This window comes from Psittacula echo (assembly GCF_963264785.1).
Source record: "Psittacula echo genome assembly, chromosome: 6".
NCBI lineage: Eukaryota > Metazoa > Chordata > Aves > Psittaciformes > Psittacidae > Psittacula > Psittacula echo.
Genome location: NC_137743.1, coordinates 8,970,414 through 8,991,861, shown reverse-complemented (window position 1 = coordinate 8,991,861; position 21,448 = coordinate 8,970,414). Strand labels below are relative to the sequence as shown.

The window sequence follows — 21,448 nt, the reverse complement described above, 5'->3', positions numbered from 1 at the left end:
CTCTTCAGGAGCCTGCTTAGTAAGGTTCCATGGGATACAGCCCTAGAGGGCAGGGGGGCCCAAGACTCTTGGTTGTTATTCAAGGATCACCTGCTCCAAGCTCAGGAGTGTTGCATCCCAACTAGAAAGAAGTGCAGCATGAGGGCCAGGAGACCTCCTTGGATGGATAAGGAGCTGCTCAGGAGAATTCGAAGGAAAAAAGATGGTTATAGAAGGTGGAAGCAGGGACAGGTGGCCTGGGAAGAATACAGGGATGTTGTCCTGGAAGCTAGGGACCAGGTTAGGAAAGCTAAGGCCCAGTTAGAATTGAACTTGGCTAGGGATGTTAAGGATAGCAGGAAGGGATTCTATAGGTACGTAGCGAGTAAAAGACAGACTAAGGACAACGTAGGCCCCCTCTGGAAGCTATCAGGAGAACTGGCTACCCTGGATTTGGAGAAGGCTGAGGTTCTTAATGACTTCTTTGTGTCAGTCTTCACTGGCGAAGTCTCTGACCGCACCACCCAAGTCTTGGAAGGTGAACGCAGGGACTGTGAGAATGAAGACCCTGGGCCCATTGTAGGAGAGGATCTGGTTCAAGACCATCTTAAAAACCTAAACATACACAAGTCCATGGGACCTGATGAAATCCATCCACGGGTCCTGAAGGAGCTGGCAAATGAAGTTGCTAAGCCACTGTCCATCATATTTGAAAAATCATGGCAGTCAGGTGAAGTTCCCGATGACTGGAAAAAGGGAAATATAACCCCCATTTTTAAGAAGGGGAAAATGGATGACCCGGGGAACTACAGAGCAGTCAGTCTCATCTCTGTGCCTGGCAAAATCTTGGAGCAGATTTTCCTGGAAGGCATGCTAAGGCATATGAAAAACAAGGAGGTGGTTGGTGACAGCCAGCATGGCTTCACTAAGGGAAATTCTCCCTGACCAATTTGGTGGCCTCCTATGAAGGGGCTACGAAACTGATGGACAGGGGCAGAGCAGTTGACATCATCTACCTGGACTTGTACAAAGCGTTCAACACTGTCCCACACGACATCCTTGTCTCTAAATTGGAGAGACATCAATTTGATGGGTGGACTACTCGGTGGATAAAGAACTGGCTGGATGGCCGCACGCGAAGAGTTGTGGTCAATGGCTCGATGTCCGGCTGGAAACCGGTAATGAGTGGTGTCTGTCAGGTGTCTGTCTGTGTTGGGACCGGTCTTGTTCCACATCTTTGTTGGTAACATGGACAGTGGGATTGAGTGCGCCCTCAGCAAGTTTGCCGATGACACCAAGCTGTGTGGTTCAGTTGATACTCTGGAGGGAAGGGATGCCATCCAGAGGGACCTTGACACACTTGTGAGATGGGCTGATGCCAACCTGATGAAGTTTAACCATGCCAAGTGCAAGGTCCTACACCTGGGTCAGAGCAATCCCAGGCACAGCTACAGGTTGGGCAGAGAAGAGATTCAGAGCAGCCGTGCAGAGAAACACTTGGAAGTGTTGGTCGATGAGCAAATGAACATGAGCTGACTTCAGTGTGCACTTGCAGCCCAGAAAGCCAACCGTATCCTGGGCTGCATCAAAAGGAGCGTGACCAGCAGGTCGAAGGAGGTGATCCTGCCCCTCTACTCTGCTCTCGTGAGGCCTCCCTTGGAGTATTGTGTGCAGTTCTGGTGTCCTCAACATAAAAAGGACATGGAACTGTTGGAACAAGTCCAGAGGAGGGCCACAAGGATGATCAGGGGACTGGAGCACCTCCCGTATGAAGACAGGCTGAGAAAGTTGGGACTGTTCAGCCTGGAGAAGAGAAGGCTGCGTGGAGACCTCATAGCAGCCTTCCAGTATCTGAGGGGGCCTACAAGGATGCTGGGGATGGACTATTCATCAGGGACTGTAGTGACAGGACAAGGGGTAACGGGTTCAAACTTAAACAGGGGAAGTTTAGATTGGATCTAAGGAAGAAATTCTTTACTGTGAGGGTGGTGAGGCACTGGAATGGGTTGCCCAGGGAGGTTGTGAGTGCTCCATCCTTGGTGGTGTTCAAGGCCAGGGGCCATGGTTTAGTGTGAGTTGTCCCTGCCCATGGCAGGGGGGTTGGAACTGGATGATCTTAAGGTCCTTTCCAACCCTTACTGTTCTATGATTCTATGATCTAATCCTATTACAAGTTCATACTGAAGGATGTGAACACCTTTTGGTCGTACACCACCATCCAAACTAATCAGTAATACAGAGTATCAGTGCATAGAAGTGATATAAATTCCAGATCAAGAAATGTTTACCTGCCTCAAATGAAAACAAAACAAAACAGTTGAAACTTGTAGAAATTTCAAGTGTTCTCTTGCAAACAGGTCAGACAATTTGATCAGTTGCTTACTGACTAATCTTTGAGTAATGAGGGAGTTTTTCGTTTGGTCCTGGACTCTGTGGTTTACCATCAAGCGCAGGTATTATTTATGGCATTATAACCTTCACAAGCCTTTGTTTTTCTGGACTGAATAGATTGTCATTCTACTGATATTTGACATTCCTGCGTTTGAGTTCATCTTCCTTGATGTGTATGATGATAATAGTATGCAGTTTACATTTCTATTTAGATCCCATCAGCTCTTTGTACAAGTCTGAAATTTCTGCATGGTTGATCCAGACTTCTTACGTTACGTCTTACTGTATTTTCTAGTCTCATTTTCTGAGGCTCAGTATTCCGTGCCAAGCAAAACTTTGCCAGATGTTCTAAGGTTGGACTTTCCTTTGTTTTTTTTAGCCAGGTAAGACTGAATTTGGGGTAGAATATTGCGTTGTTGTATGCAGAAGACAACTGCAAACAGTACAAACACTATGCAGATGGGATGCGGAGTGCATGTGGGTTCTAGTATGTCCTAGCAAAAACTAGTTATTCTCAGAACCAGAGGCAGTTTTTTCTACCCAGGACAAACTGTCCTTGAGGCAGTCTGAAACTAACAAGCTGGAATTTGTTTTGTGACTTTGTATGCCTTGGTTTGCAACTCTAGATGAAGTCTGAGATTTAGTAGGATTTGCTTTCAGTCAATATTTAAGTAAATCTTTTATGACTTATCAAACCAGATGGCATTGCTGTTTGAGGTATGTGGTTCATGAAGTCTAGAAAATCTGTTTTACTTCCCTTTAAAAGAACTCGAAGTACTTCCCTATGAGATTTGATTTTAGCGTATGTGCCCAAGAGGATGCTATATAAACATTGTCCCTTTTCTTTGGGCTCTGATGACTGTGAATTTTCTCAGGACTTAAGTTACTTTGCTATTAGGAAAGAATATGCTCTCTTCTGCATGTGCTGAATGAAATCCCCATAGACTGTATGTGTGGAAAATCACATTTTAGTTCTGTGAACTGTTCCTTAAGAAAACAATATAATATCCTTTCTGTTTAGTGTGGGTTTTTTTTTTTTTTCTTCCTTTTTTAATAGAATGCTGCAGGATGGATTAGAAGAGCCATGTAATTAAAGTTTTTCTGCTTGAAGTAATCTGGTTGAGATTCATTTTGGTGTCATTTTCATGGCTAGGTTTATTTTTCAGAGAAATAGTCTCCTTATCATCATTGTTGGTTTAGTTTAAATATCATTGCCTGGGATTAGTGTCTGATACCGAGCTAGTCAATGTAAGATTAAGTGTTAAGATCGAAATCAGATAGTTCAGTTATGAAATACTACGTAGCACAGAAATATGTAGTTCAGATGTTATCTTTCTGTAATCCATTATTTGCTTTCTCTTCTCTCCCCTCCAATTTTTACAGGAAGAAATCTACATGTATGGAGGCAAAATTGAAGCAAATAATGGCAATGTTACTGATGAGCTGTGGATTTTCAACATACACAGTCAAACGTGGAGTGCCAGAACTCCTGCAGTACTTGTACATGGCCAGCAATATGCTGTGGAAGGTCATTCAGCGCACATAGTAGAGCTGGACAGCAGAGATGTGGTTATGATCATAATTTTCGGATATTCAGCCATATATGGTTACACAAGCATTGTGCAAGAATACTACATCAGTAAGTCACTTTCAAATAATTTTATCACATACTGATTGAAAAATTCCTGATACTGTTTTCCTATGTGAAGAACACTCCTGTTCAGCATGAAAATTTGTATTTTGCAGATTGTAACCTCATTTTTTTTTTCTTTTTGATTATGTAGGTTGGATTTCTTGTCAAGCAGTAGTATTTCATACGTGTTTGAGTATACTGGCTTTGGTTAGGTATTGCTGTGTACATGGCCGTGGTACTCTTTAACAGGCAAAGGTTGAAACCACAAATTCCACGTTGTGGTTATTGTTGTGATACAACTTACCTTTTTTTTACCAAAGACTTACAGCTTTTGCTACAAAGCAGGTACATTAAAAAAGAGTAAATAGGGCAAAAATCAGAAACGTCAGAACAGAATATGATGTACGGTGCTTCCTTAAATTACTTGGTTATTTTGAAGGTTAACGTTGCTGTAAAATTTTCATTCTGGCTTTTTGAAATGTAATAACTTCATTGTATGTAGGGTTCTCTCTAAAGTCTGTGCATGTTGCTTCTAGAGGAAATAAGAGTAAATGCACACTAATTTTTCTTGATAACCTCCCAGAGCTGTCTGGGATTCCCCTTGCAAACAGTAAGCTTTTCCTACAGGTGATTTTCAATACTAGAATTAAATAAAGATTTTTTTTTTTTTCTAACACATAGTATATCTATGATATGATTTTCATAGAATAAACATGAAAATTGATACCTTCTGATACTTTTTAAGGTATGGCTATATGCCTCCTAATTAAAATTGTAACATTTTCTTACTTTTTATGATTCTTTGTTTTCTATAGAATTGATCTGAGCCACTTGGTTACTTAGGCAATCCACTATATGCATAATACAAAATATCAAAGAAGTGTATGTCAAAGCATAAAGTATTTTTAACTGTTCCATTTAACTTTTTTTGGCCTGTATGTATGTGTATATAAACACTGTTTAAGCAGATTTATATGCAGGGGAAATCCCTTCAAAACTCAGCGGTTTCTTATGCTTCCTGGCATTAGCTGTGATGGTACTGTTGAAATTTTAGAACTATATTGAAAAAAAGGATAAAAGAGAATGGGAATAAGAGAACCAGCACCATAATGTGCTTTATCTACAATATTTGATTGAACTACATTGAACCACTATAAAACTATGGTCTTAGAATGATGTTTCACAACAATATTATAAGATTTTTTGAGTATTAAAATAGTTTTTTAAAAAATTTAATTTCTCAAAGATTTTTTAACCAATCAGGGAAGTATTTCCTTTAAACCAAAAAACCAAAAATATGTTGTTCTGTTTTTCTGCATGCTCATTCACTGTAATGTCTATTGACTTAACTTTGAATTAATTGCTTCCCAACGTGCTGCTTATTTAGTCTGGAGTAGAAGTACCAGTATTATTCTCACGTGTTATGAAAAAGGGGTACGTGATTCACTTTGTAATATAACACTTTCTTTCTGGCAGATTCTTTCTTTCTTGCAGGCCTTATTGTTGAAATATGTATAAGTTCTTACTTTAATCTTTTAAAATGTTAAAACTGTATTTATGGAGGATTAATAAAACAGATTATAACTAAGCATGTTTAAAAGAAACAAAGCAACTTTCCCCTTCCTCTACCCTCCAAACCTTTCATACCATGGTGATAAGCTTTGAGTAGGAGAAAGCACTTTTTTTTTTCTGGCAATTATTATGGGTCTGAATTATTATATTGTTTTTATGCCTCCCTTCTGAGGAGATAATTTCATCACATGCTAGTGAGAAATTTAGTTTGGTAGAGAAAATATGTTTCACTTGTGTCAAATATAAACTGAACTTGTAAAAATAGAGGGTATTACTATTGAAAGCCATTGATTTCAGTGAGGCTACAGATGTGATAAAGGATTATTGGTGCATGCGATGCTTTGCAGAACATGGTCTATAATGCTGTAACAACCATTTCTGCTGTGGCTAATTCCCATGTTTCATTTTACCTCATTGCATCTCCTTCCTTCCCCTCCCCTGGAAGTTAAATGAATTTTGTGGCAAATTTTCCTGAATTTCCAGCTGTAACATTTGTCTACAGTTTTGCAGCTGTGGGATCATTTTTAACCTTAAAATTCTAGATGGTGGTTTGAGCTAAGCACAACTAGTTTTTCTGGGGAACGTCAGCAGCTCAGAATCGAAACGTAAAAGACATAGGAAGTGATAGAAGCTTTTCTGTGAACCCACTTGAATAGGAAAGAATTTTTTTTATAAAAGGGCATTATGGAAAGAAAGATTAAAGTCCAATTTGTTCTCTTTGTGCTTATTCTTAAAATATAGATTGCCTTAAGATTTCATAGAGTCATGGAATCAGCTAGGTTGGAAAGGACCTTTAAGATCATCAAGTCCAACCATTTCAAATTGTACTGCTTTGTTCTTTTAAAATGTTATCAGCCATGACTTCTAGTCCTAAAGAAGGCTATTTTTCAAGCATTTACCAGGTGCCTATAGAAAGAAAGAGGTATAGAAAAGGCGACTTATCCTTCGGTTCATACGAATTGAAACGTCTAGTGATCCAGTCCTGTTAATGAACTTTGAACCTCATGCATGGTGCTAAAGCTTTCTTTAGTTACTGTGACCCTGATTTCTATGGGGTCTAGGTCAACAAATTTCTAAAGGGGTTTTAATTATTTGTGGATTCCTTAGCTTTTCATATAGCTATGTAGTTCTTACTAACAAAATATGTGAATCAAATGTGTGCAGGGCCTGAAAATTTCTTTGGTGTTGTCTGATCAGTGCAGGAAGCAAGTTCCATCAAAGTCAAAATTTTGGAAAATTAGGCATGGTTTGCAGGCAGGTTTTCACCCTACAAAAGCACAGGAGCTCATTTCCACTCCAAAGGTGTGGTGGTTGTTGCAGGAACAAAGAGCTTCCAGTCGTCCTTTCTTGCTCTACCCAGACTTATGATTTTTGAGGAGCCAATAAATCCTGGTATGGGAATTATGTGAATGATTTTACTAACTTGAACCATAAAACTTTTCTGGGTTACTCCCCAGAGAAATTTATGTCCCTTTAGGTTAGCCTTACCTCATAAACCTTCTAAGAATCTCAATGTGAGTCTGAAGGTGAATATAATACTGATGCTTTGTTTTAGGTGAGGTTTATAAATCTCCTTATATATTAAGGAACTTCTGAATAAGTCTGTGATGTTATTTTTTTTGTTAAAGAAGAGTGGTTTGGTTTAGCAGCATATAGTTCTGTTTTCTAGGCTGAATTTTATTATGACTTTAGAAGTAGGTTATAGGTTGCTTTTGATTAAAAATGTTTCTTTGAAATAGTATTTAAAGAAATGGCCCTATGATGCAACATGTGTTTCCCCTTGATTGTAAGTTATCATAATCTTCATGGTTGCTCAAAAAATTAAGTTTGTCACTGCAGTGAAATGAAGATGCCACACTTAGGTGCTTCTTGGATATAGAGTATATAGGTTACATATAAGGAAGAAGTTCTTTACTGTAGGGGTGGTGAGGCACTGGAATGGGTTCTCCAAAGAAATAGTGAATGCTCCATCCCTGGCAGTGTTCACGGACAGGTTGGACAGAGCCTTGGGTGACATGGTCTAGTGTGAGGTGTCTCTGCCCATGGCAGGGGGTTGGAACTGGATTGTGGATGATTTTCTGGCAAAGAACAGCCACATACCCAGATCAGCAAGTGCCTACATGGAGTCCGACATGAACCAAGGAACAACAAAAGGTGAAGGAGGATGGGAGCAAGGCACTGGGAGTGAGAATCCCAGCAAGATAAGAAGGAGCAGGAATTTACTGAGTTGTTAAATTGAGGACTGTTGGAAAACTTTGAAGGTCAGGTTCTCACACCTGTGCTTAACCAATTATATGTTAGTTGTTAAGGGCCTCACAGATATGTATCCAATCACAATGGGCCAAGTTAGTGAAAACAACTTTAAGAAATAGTATATAAAGAGTTAGTTTTCTAGAATAAATGGCTTTGTCTGATCACATTGATCTCCGACTGAGTCCTTTCCGGGACAAATGGCGCCCGAACAGGCTTTTTCACATTGAAAACGAAGAACGCGGTGCCGCGGGGAAGTCGATCCGGCAGGACCAGGATTCATCCGGCAGGACCGGGATCCGGCAGGATCGGACCGCTACGGAGCCTTTGAGCCCGGGAGGCAGAAGCCTCGGAACCCTACGGAGCCTTTGAGCCCGGGAGGCAAAAGCCTCGGAACCCTACAGAGCCTTTGAGCCCGGGAGGCAGAAGCCTCGGAACCCTACGGAGCCTTTGAGCCCGGGAGGCAAAAGCCTCGGAACGCCACGGAGCCTTTGAGCCCGGGAGGCAAAAGCCTCGGAACCCTACGGAGCCTTTGAGCTCGGGAGGCAAAAGCCTCGGAATGCCACGGAGCCTTTGAGCCCGGGAGGCAAAAGCCTCGGAACCCTACGGAGCCTTTGAGCCCGGGAGGCAGAAGCCTCGGAACCCTACGGAGCCTTTGAGCCCGGGACACACTACAGTGGAATTCAGGTGAGCAGCCGAGTGTTCGGAAGAGGATTAAAATGGGGACTCAATTGAGTAAAAAAAAGGCAGCAATATTTAAGCTCTTCCAGCATATCCCCTTTACGAGAGGGATAGAGTATGATGACTCTATGTTAAAAAAGTTGTTGCTCTGGAGTACAGAGAAAAACTTAATCCGGGGGGTCGGCGAAGCCTTTGAGCTTGGGACTTGGGAAAAGATCGGGGCACACTTGTGGGACGAAATTACCCTTGGGTCTAAAGAAGCAAAATCTCTAGCTACCCTGTGGCGGTTACTCAAAGAAACTATATCCACGATGAAGGTTGAGCAACAAGTAGTAAAGTCTGCTTTTGCAGCTTTTTCTGACTCGCCTTCACAAAAGCATGGGGGACCGGCTGCTGTGAGTCCGATACCTGACACCGTACTTAAGGGGGAACTGCCTGCCGCTTCAAGCGCAAAACATCTGGTTCGAAAGCTTGTGCACCCTAGAGTGCGAATGTTTGAGGATCCAGCGCATCCTCCCTATCCTGTGCCGACAATGCCTTCACCGGCGGCAGCAATAACTAGTGATCGGGATTTTGAAAAGGATGATGGACCGCCAAAACGGCCAAACTCGAATCCTTTTCGTGCCGCTACCGCCCCTGAGCCCAGCCCCCAAATTCCCCCGCCCGCCCCTCACGCCGGCCCGCCTGCCCCTCACGCCGGCCCGCCCGCCCCTCACGCCGGCCCGCCTGCCCCTCACGTCGACGACGGTCCGCCCGCTCCTCACACCGCCCTCACAGCCCCCCCCGCCCCTGACGGCCGCTTTTACGCCGCCGCCGCCCTTCCACCGCCTGATGCAGAAGAATGGGAACATCCAGAGGAGGACACTGAGACTCCGAATTTATACCCACCCGTACCATGTACACCATCGTTAGCGTTGCCCCAACCGGGGCCAAAAACTGACCAGGATTGGGGGCAGTGGACTAAGCTTTTAGATAAAAAATTACGGGACCTACGAGACCGATTGGGGCAAATTGAAGCAAAGCAAGAGGGGCACGAATCAGAAAAGTTAAACAAGGTTAAGCCTTTTGCTACGCCCTTGCCACCGCCCTCAAAGCCCCCTCTGCAACCTAACCCTACTGCCTTGAGATGGCGAGGTCTTATTCAAGATGCAATGATAGACGGCACTGTTCTACCAATTGACATCCCTGCTGCATTTCCAGTCATTACGAATGTTCAGGGACAAACCCAATGGACTCCTATGGACTGGAAAATCATAAAGGAACTTAAGGGAGCAATTTCTCAATATGGGTTGTCTTCTCCATATACACAACAAATGTTAACTGCCTTGTTTTGTAGTATGGTCTTAACTCCCAATGATTGTCTTAAGGTAGCTTCAGTCCTGTTAACTCCTTCGCAGCTATTACATTTTGAAAGTGGGTTTGAGGAGCTTGCTGAAAGAGCTGCTGATGATAATTTGGATCGCAACCCTAATGATCCCTTACATGGTGTTACATCTGAAATGTTAATAGGGAAGGGACAATTTCACCCTGATGCAGTGCAGGCTCGTATGAGAACCGAGGTGTTACAGCAAGCGCAGCAATTGGCCTTAGCTGCTTTAAAAGCTGTGCCAGAAGCAGGAAAACCTAATCCCTCCTATACATCGATAAAACAGGGAATTACTGAGCCATATATGCAATTTATTGATAGATTGACAGCAGCTATTGAAAAGAATATTGATTTGGCACCTAATGCTAAAGAATCTGTGCTTATGTCCTTGGCCATGGAAAATGCTAACCCAGCTTGTAAGCGTATTTTACAGGTTTTACCGAAATCTGCTGGCTTGCAGGAAATGATGGACGCTTGTTCTAAGGTGGGCACGGCCGAAGAAAAGGCAGAATACATGGCTACTGCCTTTGCTGCTGCTGTCAAACCTTTGTTACAGCAAGGTCGAGGTGATCGAGTGGGTATGAAGAGCGTGAGATGTTTTAATTGTGGGCAAATGGGGCATCATAGAAAACGATGTAGAGTAAAGAAAACTAACTCAGCAGGTGGTGCTTCAGGTTTTAGAGGTGATTGTACTAGATGCGACAAACATGGCCATAGGGCAACTGAATGTCACTCGAAGTATAAGAAAGATGGAACTCCGTTGGGAAACTTGAATGTGAGCGCGATGCCACCCCACGCGATGACACAAAATCAGAGTGTTTGGACCGCATCCCCTCCGCTACAGCAGGGAGTGCCGAAGTGGACATGGCAACAGCAATAGATTTTACCATAACTGATACCTCTCCAAACTGGCAAAAGTAGGTTTAGTGATTGCACCTGAAAAGGTACAGCGTAATGCCCCATGGAGACACCTGGGGTGGATTATTTCCAGAACTGAAGTTAGGCCCCAGAAGATGAAGACTACTACGGAGATAAGAACCTTGTCAGACATGCAGAAATCAATAGGTGATATTCAGTGGATCTGTTCCTTATGTGGAATTACTAATGATTTGGCAGAACTAATGCCTCTTTTGAAGAGCAAACCACAGACAGAGGAAAAGAGAACTCTGTCAAAAATCCAGCATGAGGCCCTAGCCCATATTATGGCTAAAATATCTACTTCTTATGCTTCCCAATGGAACCCAGATTTATCTATAACTTTGTTTGTTGTAAACAATCAGTATCATCCGTTTAGCCTGTTGGCACAATGGAATCTGCAGAAAAAGGATCCCTTGTGTATATTGGAATGGATCTTCTTACCTTACTGGTTGCGCAAAACTGTTACTACATGATTGGAAGCCTTTGCCCTTTTAATTAAGCAAGGTTGTGAACGTTGTCAAGAAATTCTAGGTAGTGATCCATCACAAATTTGTTTACCCCTTACCAAAATATGGTTGGAGTGGGCACAGTAGTCCAGCACTGTTTTTCACTGTCTTAGTAGATTTTGTTGGCTAAGTTAGCATACATTTTCCGCCACATAACTTGTTTACTGTGCTAAAAAACAACCAATATGAAGATGTTACCTTTTACTCTGACAGACCTGTTTCAGGTATAACTGTTTTTACAGATGCTAGCAGAAATAATCACATAGCCAGATACATTTGGAAAACAGGAGATGGTTGGAAGAAACAAAATACCTGGTCACTCTACAGATTTCTTACAAACGTTTGAACTAAGTGTTATTGTTGTGGTATTTCAGCAATGGCCTGATACTCTGCTTAACATTGTGATTCTTTGTATGTCATAGGAATTGTTCAACGTCTAGAGAGGGCAATTTTACAGGAGGTTGTTAATTGCAGGTTATGGACTTTGTTGAAAACTCTGTTACATCTCGTAAATAATCATAACTGTAAATATTTCATTATGCATATTCGCAGTCACTTGGGCCTCCCAGGGAGCCTTAGTGATGGTAATGACAAAGCAGATGAATTAGTTGCTCCAGCTTGGGCAGGACCACCGGTAGATGTTTCTCAACAAGCCCGAGCATTTCATGCCTTCTTTCACCAATCAGCAAAAATGTTAGTTTGCCAGTTTGGCTTGTCCCTGACAGGCATTGTACACTCTTGTCCTGATTGTCAGGGCCAGACAATAAGCATAGGCCTTGGAGTCAATCCTCGAGGTCTCCAGCCTCTCCAACTTTGGCGGATGGATGTAACCCATGAATCATCTTTTGGAAAATTGAAGTATGTCCATGTTATTATCGACACCTTTTCGCACTTTGTTTGGGCTACCCCTCTGGCTGGCAAAACCACACACCATGTAATCACGCATTTGCGTGGTTGCTTCGCAGTTATGGGAGTACCTTTACAGCTTAAAACGGATAATGCACCTAGCTACACTTCTTCAATGCTGTCTAAATTTTTAAATAACTGGGGCATTGCTCATATCACTGGTATTCCTCATTCTCCTACAGGTCAGGCTATTATTGAATGTACGCATCAGACCTTGAAACAATTGTTAGAAAAACAAAAAACGGGGGAAGAAGGGCTTACCCCGGCAGCAAGAATACAGAAAGCTGTGTATGTTATGAACTTTTTGCGATTGGTAGGAGACTCTAGTGACCCTCCTGCTGTAATACATGTCAAGCGTTAGGGTCAGGTTATGTGAATAAGACTCAGGGTATACTGGTCCAGTATAGGGATCTGGAAACTGGTACCTGGAAGGGTCCTGTGGAAGTAAAACTAACTGGTGGAGGATATATGTGTGTAATCACAGACTCTGGTCCACGTTGGGTACCAGCTCGATGGGTGAAACCTTGGAAGGAGCCAGCGTTGCCAAAAGAAGACAGAACACCCTCATTGCCGACGAATGAATTGGCTGGATGAAGAGGCACGAGCCAGGTTTCATGCCTAGAATTTCTGAAGGACAGTTTGAGCTGCAGAGACGGGTATTGAAGCAGAAGAAGCAGATACGCATTATTCAATTTGAATGTTCAAAGCCCTTACTGGTGCCATACAAATGGCAGATTCCTCCTGAGCATTGGGAGGGGACTAAGCGAAGGTGTGCCAAGCGATCTGCTTAAAAGCATGAAGACAGACATAGTCATGAGTGTAAATAGAGTATTCTTTCTTTCAATATTCATGCTTATGTTTCAGATAGCTAATACTGCTTTTAAGGCTAATGCTTATGTAGATCTGTCAGAAAAGGTAGTTAATTGTACACAAGTGAAAAACTGTTGGGTGTGTGAAAATGTAGAGCAATTTAATGCACCATTATTAGGAATCCCTTTAAATAATTGAACAAGTCTTAACCCTTGTAGGCTTTTGAACATGTTATATGAGTACCATTGTGGACTGTGGACTTGGGACCCCCTATACAACTCATTTGATAGTCTCTCTGTGATCCACATGTACTAGAAGATAGCAAATATAAGTATATCCATGTTTCTGTCAACCCTTGGAGACTTTTATGGATATTGCTGACCACTTCTTCCCATGTAGGCTGGCCACCTGCATCGGAATGAGTGTGCATTTTGGTCAGTGTAAAAGCCCAAGACTCATGCGATGTGGGGGAGGCAGAGCCTCTGCGGAGACGCCCGCTGAAGTTGAGCCTGCTGCCTCACACTGCGATGGTGCTTCTTGGAGCTGATTTTTGATTGTCTTCACAGGGTCCTTACGCCACGTTCTGTATGAGGGACCGTATAGTGGAAATAATGATTGTCTGTTTTTTGTATTTCGAATATTGTAATTGTATGGAGTTTGCTTGTGGGATCCCATGCATGCATGTGTGTGTGTGTTGAGGGCAGACAGTGTTCTGTGTATTTTTTGTTGTTGGGTTTGTGTAAAAGTTTTTAATGGGTAGCAGATTAACATTTTGGGCAAGAAAGGGTTAATGCAAAAGTGTGGTTGCTAGCAGGTATTTATGGCTGCTGCTAAGCAGGCAGGCAGCTGTAGCTTCACATTCCTTTTCCATCAGAATGCCTTTGAATCACTTTAACCGGCCTCCTTCTCAAGAGCTGATAGCCTGGGAGAGGGGGTATGTTTGTGTCGTCCTACCTACAGGTCCATGGCAGCTGCCTGCAGTTTGCAAAGCTTTGCCATGAGCTGGACAGACAAGTGGAGGAACCCAATGCCTCAGTTATAGGAGCTGACAGTGAATACCTCGAGCAGAATGAGATAAAGGAAGAAAAAAAAAAAAAAATGAATGATTACAGGACATCACTTGGGGGCAGCTGAAAAGTAACAACTTGAATATGTGTGCTTGTAATGTAGCTATTATTAGAGGCTGTGATTTTGTGTATAAAACCACTTGTATTTACTAGCCAGTTGCTAATGAGAAACTATACCTTGTATTGTGTGGATTTGTTACTTGTAAAAGAGATGTTAGAGCATGCAAATTTGCAGCAGCTGCTAGAAAATGCTAAGGCAAAAGCTAGAAAGAGTCTAATGTGATGGTAGTGTTATAAAGCAGGTAATGGAACAAATTAAGAGGGTGGGAGAACTCCACTGGTAAGAAAATTCTTTGGCTGGTTTCTTGTTGCCATCAGCATCTTCAACATGCTGCTGTAACCTGTAATAGTTACTCTGGTAATGTAAATCTGTGTGTGCTTTGCCACAGTAGCAACTTGTTACTGGATGAAGCAGGTGAAACTCCTCATTGACAACAAGGTACAAGAACTGAGGTTGACCAAATGCCTGCTGCCACTGTCAAGGGCAAGACTGGGTTGGCCTCTGTGTTTGCCACCAAGAAGAACCTTTAGCTCCGCTGTTGGCTGCAACCCAGCAGGCGTGGAGCGATGGGGACACATGCCATGCCAGACCTTGATGTGAGGGATGGCCTCCCCTGTTATCAGAGAGCCATCCAGGAGACAAATGGCAGACTCAGTAGCCTGTGATTGGCATCTGTTGAAGAAATATGGAAACATGCTAAGATCTTACACATGGTGTATGAGGATGGGCAAGCCTTTTGGCTGGACGATTTATTAGGTGAATGGGGACTGACAGGTTGGCTGGTTGCTTTAGTAAAAGGTGGACTAATGGTGTTTATTGTCATTTTAACGATTTTGATTTTGTTGCTGTGTATTTTTAATGTATCCAACGAATGATTATGAGTGCTACAAAGTGCGTTTGGCTTGTATAAAAAGAAAAAGGGGGAGATGTGGATGATTTTCTGGCAAAGAACAGCCACATACCCAGATCAGCAAGTGCCTACATGGAGTCCGACATGAACCAAGGAACAACAAAAGGTGAAGGAGGATGGGAGCAAGGCACTGGGAGTGAGAATCCCAGCAAGATAAGAAGGAGCAGGAATTTACTGAGTTGTTAAATTGAGGACTGTTGGAAAACTTTGAAGGTCAGGTTCTCACACCTGTGCTTAACCAATTATATGTTAGTTGTTAAGGGCCTCACAGATATGTATCCAATCACAATGGGCCAAGTTAGTGAAAACAACTTTAAGAAATAGTATATAAAGAGTTAGTTTTCTAGAATAAATGGCTTTGTCTGATCACATTGATCTCCGACTGAGTCCTTTCCGGGACACTGGATGATCTCAAGGTCCTTTCCAACCCAAACTATTCTATGATTCTATGATTCTTTTTACCTTGTCTGTTTGAAGGTTGTATTGTCTTAAGGACAGATCAGGCCAATGTATCTAACTTTCTGTGGATTCTGACTGAATTTATTATTTCATATTAAAAAAATACTGGTTTTCAAACATCATTTTGGAAACAACCATATCTCAAAATGCTATTTTAATTATTCTATTTTGAATGATAAAAAGATTATTGCTCAAATCTGCAGTTTTTTTTGATTTGGCAATCCCAGTCTTGTACAATGACATGAATTGGAGAAAAAGAAAACAAGAAACAAAGTTTTATTTCTTTCTCTTTTCTTGCGTTTCATTATTTGATGATGGAATAATTTTACGTCTTTGGGTGTGATTAACTTCCCATGAGCAAAACACTGAAATTTATGACCTTGGCCATCAAAATCAGTGCTTTTTAAATGTAAACATCATATTTCATAATTCCTTTCAAAAATGTATGAGGATTCATCTTAAACAGTTTGGAGTTTGTTCACAGTGCCATTAGAAAAGTGGTTATAATTTTAGTGGCTAGGCATCTTCTAATTCGTACACTACCTCTATCAATGGCCTGTTTATATTCACTTGTTTTCTGGGTGATACATTGTTTAATAAGCAGCTTGTCTTCCTTCCTAGAATTCTCTTTGAATTACGTTTATAGATACCAGTCTTCTCTTTTGCAAGACTAATTAAGGCAACCTCATCTATTCTCCTGTCATTCTAATAGCTCATCTCTGTACCTCTTCCACAAGGAGTTCATCTCTCTTGAATGTGGACTATTAATAAAGCCTTTGGGATATTCCAGGTGAGATTTCACCAGTGCCTGGCTAACTAAGCTTAATCCTACTTTATCGGGAACACCTCGCTTGGTAGGTAGTAAAATGACATTTGTACTGCATCCGTGAGAAAGTCATTAATGACTGTCTCTGGTGAAGCAGTGCTGCTACTTATTCTTCTCAGTCATTATCAGTGGATGAGTTTCCATTTTATAGAAGTTCAAGTTGATAATCCCAGTGCACAGTATCTTTAGGTCATTGTTGAATTTTGATCCTTTTTTTTCTTGTAGCCAAGATCATCCAGTTCATTCTGCATGTTTTCCTGCTGCTTCTGTGAACTAAATTTATGCAATTATTAGACATTGAATTTGTGATAGTGTCATAAAATGCACCCAATCTGATTCTGAAGAAGTCTCCCTAATAATCCCAGCTCCTCTCAACACTGTTCATTGCTGCTTCTTTTTTCCATGCTCAAGTCCCATTCTGTTACAATGGTTTATTTAACAATTTCCCATTGTGACGCTAGAGTAAGTGTCTTACTAAAACTCAGATACGAAGATCACGTACTCTTCCTTCTCCTTTAATTGTTTTTTAGGTAAAGGGGATGTAAATAGTTTGTTACATTTATATTGTTTGGTAAAAGAGTTTCCCATTACTTCAACATTTTTTTATTTATCCTTTTTAAAAAAGCCAAACAAGCCCAACTTTGTCCTAAACATTTGCCTATTACTGAGGTGAGATTAAGGTCTGTAATTGTCCGTATCCTGTTTCTCCTCCCTCTGGTCTTTAATGTCAGCACCATGGTTGCTATTCTTTGGTGATATCTAACCAGCTTTGTTCAAAATGCTTGCTACTGAGCCTGCGTTTTCACTTCCTGTGTCTGCAGAGTTTGCAATGGAGTCGTATCCACAGCTTCAGTTCATAAAACTGGTGAGGTTAGCTTCTATCTCAGCTGTAATTTTTTTTCCTGTTTACGTGTTTTGGTCAATGCCTCTTTTCTTTCACTTGCTCTGTGTCCTGGAAGGGAAAGCTGGACATGAAGTATATCATTCTGTTTGACAAAGGTGACCAGAATATTGCAGCCTGTAGCAGTGTCCAGCGCTTTAACATCTGACACGTGTAATTGTCTCAGGTTATCACAGTGACTTGCCTGAGCATTTTGAGAGAAACTTTACATGGTAGAATTCTCTGGAAAATGGCCCAGATGTTGATGAGAAATGTCAAATTACAAATGAAAAGTAGAAGCCCCTGTTACTGGAATGATGTCCTTTTTTTGTGATTATATTTCAAAATTAATTTGATCTTATTTTTACACTATTAGGCTTACAAATTGAAATCTGGAAATAAACAAAAAATCCTATTTCCTTCTTTCTGGTTTGTTTATTCACTGATATACTTCTGTATTTGGCTTTTTAAGCTGTTGAGGATGCAGTTTTGCATGGCTGATTTGGTCAATCGAATACTTCATCTGATCTAATGATAGAAAGAGTGGGATATTGTTGAGTATGAGAAGAGTTATGTAAATACCTTCAATAGAAATTGGATTTTTGTTTAAAAAAGATAGGTGAAGATCCATATCAATGAGTCGCTTAGGAAAAAAAAGCCCAGATCATATGCATAGTGCTGTCTGTAAATTCAGACAGAATTGTATTTTTGTTTGTATGGTGCAATATACAAGATGCTGAAGAAGTGTGAAAGATATCAAAACTGTAGATACACATTTTGATACTCAAAACTGAGCTCAACTAAATTTTAGGAATTGGGAGAAACTGTAATCCCATTTTTGACATTTATTTCAGTAAGTTGCTGGATCTTTTTGCTCAAATTTACTTAATTATCTATAGCGCATGGTTTTTATTACACAAGCAGATGTGCAGAAATATGAATAGCTGTAAGTCATGTAAAGCTTGCAATTTTACTGTGGATGGTAATGCTACATAAACCAGATGCCCCATCCCTTGCAGTGTTCAAGGCCAGGTTGGATGGGGCTTGGAGCAACCTGCTGTGGCGGAAGGTGTCCTTGGCCATGGCAGGGGGTTGGAACTACATGAGCTTTGAGATCCCTTCTAACCCAAACCATTCCATGAATCTTTGATTCTGTGAAATGTAAACTATTCTGTGATGCGTACGATCAACACCATTATGAAAATTTATGTGAAGGAATAGTGCTTTTTTTCTTGAAAAGCATATATGTCAATCTTCATCCTCATTTTTTCATTTCAATAGTGATCAGCCCTGGTGTTGGAGATAGAAAGTTGTAGCTGCAAGTTGACTCCTCACTAATTATCTTAGATAAATTGTATCAAGTAAATCTATCTGTTAGCAAGGTAATTTGTGTTTAAAACACAGTATTTTTGCTACAAATTTGATGTTTGTGTTCAGAATTGCAGTTCTTAATAGTTTGATATTACACAACATAGAGATGGGAATAAAATACTATAGATAAGGTAAATATACTGTGTTGAATGTAAATAGTGTACTACACAAATATCGATGTTCATACACAGAAAAAGTCTGACTGAAAGTCATGAATCTTTTCACTAAACAGAACAATCCAGAGGAAAAAGAGATAATTTTCACCCATGGAATATCAGATAAAAATTGAAATGGAATTTAAAGTAACTTTCAGATGAAGCAAGGTGTGTGGTGGTGTGTGCTACCTTTGGATAAATAACTTCATAACGGCAACCAGTTTAGGTTGGAATTAGGAGACTGCTCCATTTTGGAAGTTATTGTCCACACTATGTATTCTTCTGACTTCATCTTCAAGAGGCTGCAAGTGAATGATTTCTTCCATTTCACACCTATAGAACTGGCTGCCACAATAGGCTGGCTTCTACAGGGAATACCTCCTGGCTTGCTCTTTTTGTGACATATGTCATCAGCTGGGAATATGGAGACATAAAAAATAGGAAATGTCAGGGCCACAGGCAACAAGTGACCACTTAACTTCTCTGTCTTTTCTTATGGCTACTGTAAAATATTTTCCAGTTATTTTATTCTTCAGTAACAGCAGCTATCGTGAATGGTTTTATCTGGTGTCTCTTTGCAGTTATTAATGATGTGATGTAAAATGTGGATTTAAGTGCCAGTTTAATGAGCTGCTATCAAATTATCCTTCTGTGAGTGATCCGCAACTAAGTAGATATATTTGCAGTTAAATAACTAAGAAGCGGTAGTTGGAAACTGATTTTAGCTCAATAACAGTACAGTTTGCTAGCAAAGCATCTGCATCTGTAGGTACTTTGAGCTTCTCACACTTCACAGCAGTTCAGTTTCTGCCAGGCTTCTCCAGACTATTTCCTCATGATCGAGTACAGGTGTTCTAACACAGCTGAAGTAGCTGGAGCACTGAATTCTCATCAGCCATGTCTGGCGGGACAAAGTTAAGGTTGGGAGAGAATTAATCATAACCCTTAATTTCCTATTTTCCAAAAGGTTAGTTTTGTTTTTTGTTTTGGTTTTTTTTTGGCTTTCTGTGTGTGCTGAACTCACATGTGGGAGAGTATTTGATACTGCTTGGCACCTGTGACAACAATGTATTTGTGATTTAATCAAAAATAGCAGATAGTAGTCGAATATCTTTTATCCAATTGCAATTATTGCTGTACTTAGAATTATAATGAAAAATGATTCTATATACTTAAAGCTCCTAGTATTGTGTCTTAGCAATAATAAACCTTAAACTATGTCTTTTGTCCATCTGTTCCAGGGTCTAATTCTTGGCTCGTACCAGAAACAAAAGGAGCAATTGTGCAAGGTGGATATGGCCATACAAGTGTCTATGATGAGCTGACAAAATCTATTTATGTCCATGGTGGATACAAGGCATTACCTGGCAATAAATATGGATTGGTGGATGATCTTTACAGATACGAGGTTAATACTCGGACATGGTAAGTGGGATTTATAATGCAGGAAGCTATTATAAGTTACTGAGAAAGAAAACATAAGCATTGAGTAAGGTAAAGTAAGGTTCTAGTGAAGTCATGGGCAGAGATCCTTTGTGTTTGCAGAGCAGTACATTCTCTGCAGCAAAATGGAAGAATTGTGGCCAGCAGATTAATGATTAATAGAATTTAGCCAGCAAATTAATGGAGCTACACATAGAAGGAATGGCAGGGAGGAAACTTCGCACATTTTGCGGAAAATAAGAGAAGTTTCCTATCCAGAAGTAACTGCTATACAGAAAACGTGTACTGTTTCCACGTGGTATGAATATGCTGCTGATGCACGTTCAAGTACCTGTTATGTAAGTAAGTAGAGAAATCAAAGAACTGCATGAGGTTCTTCTTCATGGAACTGTTAGAAATAAGAGAGAAAAATCCTGGTATTGTATGCGGATCCTTAGTTATTAATGTTCTCGGGTTTTCTATTTCTGTCAGTTCCTTGTCCCTGAAGATTATTGTAGCTTATGAATGGTACTTGTATGCTATGTATAGGAAGTGACCTTAAGAGTTTATTCCTACCATAGAGACGATTTGAGGTCAAGAAGTATTTCTACAGAACATTTTATTCCTGCAGTTTAATATTTGTCTTGAGAATTAATGGTTTAACTTGAAGCACACCAGACTTGCTCTAAAGATGTTGGAAATGTGGGTTTGATTTCACTGAGGCTCTTAATTTTTGAATGTCACTAACTCATGGCACTTGGAAATATTATTACGAGAGTTTTTTGTCCCTGTTAATGTGTTTTTAAATTGCTGGAATTTTAATACTTTCTTATTATAGTCTATTCTTGGAACAAAGTGATATTGTATCTTTTGATGGCCTGTTCAACAATATAATAATAATTATTGGGATATTTTTATTCATTATGTTAAAAACTGCAGCTTGTAGAGAACTTAACTCTTCTGTTTCATGAATATTACACTGGAAGGTGGTTATACTGTGGTTGAGAGGATGAAGTATTGATACTTAGGTAGTAAAACAACCTTTGTTTGCTGTATCTGTGACAATTTATAATCGGAACTCAAAGCACTCTGTGAGGCAACTGAGCCTGAGCACACCACTGGCCTTATTGGAGTATGAGGCAGAGGTGGAACCAGAGTTCTTTCTTATGGCCATGTACATGGTTTTTTTCAGTCTCACAGTTGATTTTCCTCATGGTCTCTGTTTTTCTCACATTCTCTGTTTCTCTGTCTGATCTGGCTGAGGTTCGTGTGCTTCACTAAGTCT

General features: G+C 40.7%; 1 protein-coding gene across 1 annotated transcript in view; it reads left to right on the top strand.

Moving 5' to 3' along the window:
- The window catches only part of ATRNL1 (attractin like 1), a gene marked incomplete at both ends in the record, with an annotated part of 528,973 nt that overhangs the window by 68,853 nt on the left and 438,672 nt on the right, over positions 1 to 21,448 (top strand). Inside the window, 2 exons of the mRNA XM_080620626.1 lie at positions 3,754 to 4,009; positions 19,983 to 20,166. Of these exons, the coding sequence (XP_080476752.1) occupies positions 3,754 to 4,009; positions 19,983 to 20,166 (440 nt within the window). The remainder of the gene's footprint in view (positions 1 to 3,753; positions 4,010 to 19,982; positions 20,167 to 21,448) is intronic.